The sequence below is a fragment of the Teleopsis dalmanni genome, chromosome 1 (genome assembly GCF_002237135.1).
Source record: "Teleopsis dalmanni isolate 2A chromosome 1, ASM223713v2, whole genome shotgun sequence".
Taxonomy (NCBI): Eukaryota; Metazoa; Arthropoda; class Insecta; order Diptera; family Diopsidae; genus Teleopsis; species Teleopsis dalmanni.
In genome coordinates, this window is record NC_051846.1 from 188,736,693 (window position 1) to 188,745,307 (window position 8,615).

The following is an 8,615-nucleotide window of genomic DNA, read 5'->3' on the forward strand; positions in this document are numbered from 1 at the left end:
ATTTTAATATGTTTTAATCTACCTATTTCAGAGTCTTCTTCTAGTTCTTGCATTATAAGCTTTCTGCGATAACATATTTGTAATAACGTACATCGTGTTAGTAGAGTTAATCTATGCCTCTCATGTACTTTGTCTTTACTCAGCTCTTGTACAGTGGCGACTCAACACTTTAAGTGCTCTCTTCCTTGACGATCTTAATCAATTGCAAGACCTCTCACTAAACAGCATTCTAAGCTTTGCCTAAGATTCTAGGTGGTTTTAAGCCCTAAGTTTTTTTCACTATATGGCAACATAATTCTAGGTGGTTTTAAGTCCTAAGTTTTTTTCACTATATGGCAACATAATGGGCCAATAGGCCTGAGTGGATTTACTAGCGATCGTCGGTATAACTTAAATTAAAATGTTAAGGTTAGGCTAATATGAAAAAGTTGAGTTTTAAGCTATATGATACTTAAAAAGGAAAAACAGAGGTTAAGTAATAGGTAGCTCTTTTAATATTACAATATATATTAATAGGTTATAACGAATTATTTAAAAATAAAGTTAGAACATAACTGAGATTTTGTTGGGACTTGTTCCTCCTATTATATTAATCCAATAATCCAAACTAAGTTAATAGAGTTACCACGAGATATTTCAAAATAAAGCTAACATTATATTTAAAAGAACAAAATGAGGTAGGACTAATTAAGTTAGGACTAGTTCTATGTCTTATATAGTAATCTATATCGTGTTAATAGGTCATTTTGGTAATGCGTAAAGTTGCTGGTAGCTGTATTATAAGTATCTAATTATAATAGTAGAACAAGGTTTAATTAAGGTTAGTTCCATTTCCTCTAATAATCCAAGTCGTGTTAATGGATTCATATTTTGTATAATAAAGCTGTATTCTTGATAGCTGTATTCTTGATAGCTATATTATAAATATCTGATTATAATAGCAGAACGAGGTTCAATTGAGGTTAGATTCATTTCCTATAATATTCCAAATCATGTTAATGGGTTACTATTGGGAATTTAGAAGTGAAGGAGGTATTATGCTAATAAAGGAGAAAGAAAAATCTTGTCAAGATTATCTGTTTTTCTATGAAAAATTTAAAAGTTAGGATTTTTATAAAAGGAAAATATATTTATTTACTATAGCTTCTTCTCTAAGGGAAATTTAAAAGTTAAGATGTTTATAAGTGGAAGAAAGTTGTTCAGTTCGGATTAGCTTCTTTTTTATGAAATTTAAAAGTAAAGATATCCATATTGATATGAGTAAAAAATTGAGCTTTAGTTAGAGCTAGTTACTTATTCAGCAATAATGCAAATTGTTTTAATGGATTTCTATGAGAAAGTTGTAAGTAAACCTACTATATCCCTAAGGCTCACTTTTTCCTACTTTTTTTTTATTGACAGTATTAATCATATGGCCATGTTCACGTTCAACTTCTCAGTGACTTCAAACTACTCGTACCTCTTCATTTAATTAACAATAAAATATATATATATATAGGTAATCACTGATTTTTAAGTATTTCTTTCATTTTGTGTAATTACTATTAAAATTATCTGAGGCCACCTGCTTAGTTCAGAGCTCATTTTTTTTTTAATGATCATTTGTTTAGCAAAAGTGATTGATTGAATTGTTAAACACCTACGAAACCAAAAAAAAAAATTAAGTAATTTCTAATGCAAATAATGAATTAAAACAAAAAGAAAAAAAAATAATAATAATATTAAAAAATAAAAAAATCAAAATTATAATTAAATGAATAATTGAAAAATTTTTATTGGAACGCTTTCATTAAGCCGTTATGAGCTCATAAAATTCTTTATTATTTTGAGCTCTGGTCCAAAAGTAGACCAGTGTAGACCAATGTAGACGTTTGTAATGAGTTTCGCTACAAAAATGCAGACAATAAAATGTCGAAAGACAGTTTTATTTCGCTTAAATTCTTATTCGGATTAAAAAACAAAAAACTAAAAAAGCCAAAAAAATAAAATAAAATTAAATTAAATAAAATAAATAAATTTACTGTACATTTAAAAAATTATTAGCAAATAAAGAATAGCAAAGAAAGAAAACAGTTGGTTTGCGAGGGTGTAACAGACATGAAAGCGAGGTGTAAACACAGTTTTTGTATTTAAATGAGTAAAAGATTTGACCCATAAACCTCAAATACAATAATATTCGAATTTAAAGAAAGAAAGTAAAACTCAAGTAAATATTTTTTAGTTTATTGCCAAAAAAAAAAAAATTTAACCAAAAAAAACACAACATAAATGCGAAGTGACTAATTGAGGAAACAAGTGAGGTTTATAGTGTGAAGTACATATCTGAAATATGTTTTGAATGAAACTGCAAAACAACGCAATACCACCAGGGGACGCTTGGGACTTTTTTTAGACTCGGCGCTTGTCTCAGTAGCGTAAAATGCAACAAGCCACGAATGTGAAAAAAACTACTAATAAAAGTCATTGTAATTAAAACGATATTCCCTAGTTTATTGTTGAATTAAACTGGTAATAATGGATTCTCAGTATATTTAAGAATATAACACAAAATGGATGGATTGAAGCACTGTTTGAATATGAAGTATATGAGTCTCATATCCTTCTAAATACAGACTTTTACATTAAACTGACCCCTCTTATCGAAATGGTAATGTTGTTATGAATTTAATTTGGTATTTTTTGTAGAGTCCCTAATATCAGACTTTAACAGAAGTGTCAGAGCTAGTGTCGTCTTCCTTCTTGGAGACAGTATTTTGTGACATCAAACACGCAGTCAAGTTCGGACATTCACAAAGAATATAAATTCGTGAAGCATCATCCTCTTTAAGATAGTGGCGTTATTTCGCCAAATCAGACAGCTCCAATTCTATTTTGATGATAGCGAATTATGCTCTTTGTTAAGAAATTCTTCCATCTGCACAAAGTAAATTTCAATGTCTAAAAATGTTATCTTCTTTCAGGTAAAGACGACATTTTTCTATATGAGACATACTCATCTTATTGAGATAAATTATTATATATTTGGTTTGTGTTAAGAGTTTCCTAATATTATATCAGAAGAGAGGAAAGGAGAAGAAAAATTGGATAGTTACAAGTAATATAAAGTTTTTACTTTTTATTTGTAGATATGATTATCTATTACCTTCAAAATATCTATCTTATTCAGCTCGTAACGTAGTAGTGCACTATAGGTGTCATATTTCAAGGAATTGCTGAATTCCTCATACGGATGAAGACAGAAGTTGTCGACTTAGCATTTTTCTCTTAATCTTCAATATCGGAGAGTCACATAAAACTGAAGTCTAAAAGTCTCAATTCCTTGTAGGTAGCAGTAATATTTTGTCACAATCATCTAAGGTAATGTAGTAGTGCATTATATTTTTTCTTAATTAAAGAAAAGAATAGAAGCTCCAGATTCAGAATAACTTTCTGCTATAGAATAAATTTGAATAGTCACTGGAAGGTGGCATCGAGAAGTCTCCTTTTAGGCAAGGTTAAGCTAAAGATTAAACTACCACATTAAAATTTTAAAAACGATCAACGAATGTGAACAGGACATTCTGATAGTTAGCTGGCTTACATCGATGGCAAGTCCCATTCTATACTTCTACTGGAGTTATACTACTTATCAACAAAACGAATAAAGTAGGTTTCCTCATCAACTAGGGATCTATCCCTACAATAATAACAACAACAGAACATTCAAATTTATGTTATCGTTTCATTTGATTTTTAAATATTAAAATTATTTGATCTAATATTACGTTAGATTATACTGGCGATCCTAAGGGATCTACTTAGGTCTATAGGCCCATTCTGCTACCGTATTATTAAAAACTCAAGGGTTAGAACTATCTAGAATCTTATGATGCCATTTTAAGGGAGGTCCTGAAGTTCGTCAAGATCTCAAAAAAGAAGCCATTAAAATGTAAGGTGGCGCCGTGCATATGCCGGACAGAAGAAAAGCAGGTGGGAGGCGCTTCATCATCCTCACCACAACTGCGGCAGATTTGGTTGAAACGGAGATTTAGTCTCCTAGCATGGTTACCTAAAATACAATGCCCTGTAAGTAAACCTACTACAAGACTGATATCTCTACGGGGCATCTCTATGAGAGAGTTCGATTTTCTTCTATTTGAAAGGGAAAAGGGAATTTTGCTTCTATTAAAAAATTCATAATTTAAGACCAGCAAGTCTCATTGAATTATTTTTGTGATATATTTAAACGGTGTAACATTTTTTTTTATGATAGTTAGCTTTATGTGCGAAACTCTAAGTCATTTGATTTTTTCGCTTCCGTATCTAAAAAATATCTGCTCCATGTTCAGGTGTATAATTTAAATAGGAAATATCTTATGTACGTTTTGACCAAGAGCTATATAAACAAATACATTTTAATTTACATAGTTTTATTTTTTATTGTATTGATTAAATTAATTAATTAATAATTGCATTGTTATTAATAATTCTAATATTAAAATAAGAACTAAGTGACTCCATTAATTATAAGCTTCAAGATCATCTATATACTTTATCCTTTTAAAGTCGCTGCTACATTTGCTGCCTGTTGAGCCACTCCTATGGTTTGGATTGTGGCGTCTCTTGTGTGTTGACCGACTCGTTCCTGTAAATAATTTAATATTTATTTTAGTTGATATTATTCAGCTATATTGTTTATAAGTAATTAATTGAATATTAATTTATTTTAAATTTTTTACTGCTATTAATTTTATTAATTTTTTTACTTACAATTTTTTTGCCGATTTTTTTAAGCCAACCGGCTTCAGCTCCCATACTGAAAGCGAAAACAACGAAGGCAACGAATAAAAATATTTTTTGAAAATTCATTGTTGATATAAAAATTATTTAATAATTTGTTTATAAGCTGATGAAGTACTATTTTAGACTGATAATATTCTTGAACTCTTTGCTGCTTATATATGAACAGTTTCTACACTTAAAGTGATAAGGAAAATCATCAGAGTTAAAGGGGATTTTTGTTTCGATGCATTCGCAATAAAAGATTATGGCTTTCAAAAGCTTCCCAGAATGAGGGCTTAAAAAAATCCCATGAAATATAAGAAACGTCATTAAGTTACTCTATAAGAGGAGTGTTGTTGCTGATGATGGATGTCTCATATTCTATTATGTAGGTAGTGAATTTGTTATCTTAAGAAAACCAACAAGGGGAAATATATATTACTTTATGGTTTGTAAATTATTATAAATCATAGTTGATAAGTTTATGGACATCAGTAGGCAACAACGTGACCATTACAGCTGTAATTAAGTTACTTAAAGTGGCAAGTGAAATAATATCTATCTTAATATCGAAAAAAAATTATTATTGTTTTTTAAATTTATAATTTTGAGTGCGTAAAATATACTGATAAAAATATCGTAAATAATAAAAGATAAATAAATTTTAAAATAAATTTTTTAACAAGTTATAATAATTCATATAGAAAAATACACGTGTTCAGTGACATATTTAGTTGGTGGCTATTTAACAATGTTTATAGTGGGTTTTTTAAATTTTTTTTAAAATCTATACGATAAAAGGACTTCTTAGAAAAATTATAAAAATGTTGTAGTTTATAAAAATTTTTATAAATTTTCATTTGTGAAATTATTATCTTCTGTTCAGAGTGAATTCTTAATAAAGATAGGAAACTGTAACATTTGTATGAAACAAAAGGTGGAGTACTATTTTGGTAGGTTATATGAATGGCGGATTTTGGATGCGGTCTTACATAAAATGAGAACTACATTAATCACAATAATTGTGCATTGAGGACAAATAAGTATAAACTTATTGTATATCTATATATATATATATATATATATATATATATATAAATGTATGTATATATGTTTAATAAATGAACCAAATATTAAGTTCATTATAACTAGACTTAGAAAGTTCGAAATTTACATTGCAAATTATGACTTCATATCTGTTAATACCATATATACTATAATAATATTTAAAAGGTATTTTTTAAAGTTTAAAGTTTTCCAATATTAAGGCAAAATACATTTTTTTATTATAATAAAAACATATAATCATAATATATCATAGTGATTATTCATATCACTATATAGCAATTATTTAAGAAAAGTAAAAATTTTTAAAAAAGTAATTAAATTTGATGAATATTTTTAAAAGTGTTTAAAAGATATATAGTAATTATATATGTGATTAAATACCTCTTAAAATATTTGAATTGTTAGTGATTTTGTATTAATTTAATTTTTTTAATTTTTTATGAAGAAGACTTTTTGAAGATGTCTAATAAATATTTAAATATGTTTTGTTAACAGTACTTATAAATATAATTATTGCTATCAATAAATAATGTATTGTTATAGGTTAATAAAGCTGTACAAATAAAATAAATAAAATTTAAACTAACAAAGTATAATGACAAAAAAAAAAAATTACCAGATATATATTAAAAAAAAATTATTATTGCAAGTATTCATTGATATTATATTTTACATTAGCGAATTTCTTTACATTAATGTATATAATAAACGTTGTAATATAATTTTACCCGCTATAACATTTTGTTGATTAGGTACTTTTTAATCCGAAAAACCCATAGCTATATAATGTGGGACCTGTGGTTTCAAACTGTCGTTAACATACTTAAAAAATTGATTATAATATTATAAAAATGTATTTTATTTAAATAATTGTTTTTTTTTTAATAAATTTTCAACTTTTAAATATCACACATTAATATTTTTATATTTGAAATTCCGTAACCAATTCGCAAAATGATAGACCCAAAGATTTGTATACCATAGTAATAAATAAAGATAAACAATGAAGTCATCATTATGTAGTTATTGTTAAACACTTAATGTAATCTTAGATATGATGTTATCATATCGAAAATCTTATCTTGAGTGTCTGGTCATACAAATCTTGCGACCAAGTAATACTCTTATGCAAATGCACTACTAAAAGTTTGCGTAAATTTGATAAATTTTTCATTATCAAAACCTTTTCTAACCAGACAATTGGATCGTATTGAATTAGTTTTTTTACCTTCTTAAATCCCTTACAATAAAAAATGAAATCGTTTTTTTTTATATATCTAATCATTACTATCATTAATCTGTTAGGGATTTAATACTTTGACACTAGATATCTATTGTGCCTCATTGACTTAGAGTGTCTCTCTGGATCTGATTTCGTTTATAAATTATAGTATAGAGTAAAAGATATCCATTTAGAAATTTTTTACCTTTATGCATCAGTGCTAGACAGACTTACAGCACGTAGTACGAGGTCTCCTCCTCTTCTCATTATTGATAGAACAAGTTCCAAATTTTTTGTGTTCTGTAGTATTTTCCTACTAATTGAGATTTCTGTCATTATTGTCTTTATTACGATTTGGTTATTCAAAGATTGACTATCTTTATAAATAACAGTGGAAACCAAATGTTTTATCTGAAGTGGGTAAACTTAGGTACTTTCTATATATTTTCCATTTCTTAGAGCTGGCCATAGCTTCGTTGGAAAAATAGTAGTTAGATCTAAGGTTTTATCATATCACTCAATAAGTCTCCAATCTGAACACATAAAAAAAATTATCAATTCCATATAAAATTTAAATTCGTCTTAAAGGTTAAAATTATTCTATCAATCATTGACAAAAACAAAAATTTTATATCTTTGAATTAAGAACAATTACATTTGTTTTATTTATGCTCAAAAATATAGTATATTATTTTATTTCCATTAAATTCATTATTTTACTACAATGTGCTTCTATATATAATAATAATAATATTTTAAGTTAAACACATCCACTTGATTATTAATTTAAAACAATATTTTATCCTTCATTTTGTCACAGTTGCCACCACATTTGCTGCCTGTTGAGCTACTGCAATCGTCTGGATTGTGGCATCTCTGGTATTTTGGCCGACACGTTCCTGTAAAGCAATACAGTAATGTTCAGAGTTAAATATCATATTTTATAAATAAATAAATATTTTAAATATATTAAATAAATATTCTAATTATAATTATTATTATAATTGCTAATTATAATTATAATATATTAATTATATTTGCAAGATCTTTTTATATATTCAGAAATTTTCCATTTACAATTCTCTTGCCAATTTTCTTAAGAAATCCCATTGTTTAAATGCAATTTAATTAATAATTTGTTTATATGGTAAGAAAGCGTAATTAATACTGATAATAATTCTGAAAATCTTGCAGTTTATATATGCACTGCTTCATAAACTTAAAGTGATAAGATATTTCGCAAGAGCAAAAGGGAATTTTTTTTTAAGTTACTAGAGTGGATTTCTTTGGAAATAAAATTTTATATATCCAATAAAAGTAACACCGATTTGTAAAGTACCCATTGATATTAACAGCGATAAAAAAATTAAAGAAACAATACTTGAGAAAATGCGTAGTTTGAATAGATATATGTAGATGAAGCTATAAATATACTTAAATCAATCACCTATATATAATCATTAAATTATAGAAGCAGTAAAATAAGTATATACTATATACTATATATATAATATATAGTACACAACAATGTTATTAATATATTTTATACTTATTCTGTCCTCAC

General features: G+C 26.8%; 1 protein-coding gene and 1 long non-coding RNA gene across 2 annotated transcripts; both read right to left on the minus strand.

Annotated features, from left to right (window-relative positions):
• Positions 1 to 4,432: 4,432 nt before the first annotated feature.
• LOC119670833 (sarcotoxin-1C-like) lies at positions 4,433 to 4,924 on the minus strand. The gene is made up of 2 exons (XM_038081254.1): positions 4,750 to 4,924; positions 4,433 to 4,624 (listed from the first exon to the last, which is right to left on the minus strand). Exons 1-2 carry the CDS (start codon positions 4,846 to 4,848, stop codon positions 4,532 to 4,534), a joined length of 192 nt encoding a protein of 63 aa, XP_037937182.1. The 5' UTR covers positions 4,849 to 4,924; the 3' UTR covers positions 4,433 to 4,531.
• Positions 4,925 to 7,865: 2,941 nt separating this feature from the next.
• Positions 7,866 to 8,233, minus strand: LOC119672581. The gene is made up of 2 exons (XR_005251920.1): positions 8,129 to 8,233; positions 7,866 to 7,950 (listed from the first exon to the last, which is right to left on the minus strand). It is a non-coding gene; the product is annotated as an uncharacterized LOC119672581 (long non-coding RNA).
• Positions 8,234 to 8,615: the final 382 nt, after the last annotated feature.

What these genes read in the sequence shown, in the direction of transcription:
- LOC119670833 (XM_038081254.1), bottom strand. Translation starts at nt 4,848, where the DNA reads ATGAATTTTCAAAAAATATTTTTATTCGTTGCCTTCGTTGTTTTCGCT. An exon ending in AAAAAATCGGCAAAAAAATT is followed by an intron (nt 4,625 to 4,749) that starts GTAAGTAAAAAA and finishes AATTATTTACAG; the next exon opens with GAACGAGTCGGTCAACACAC.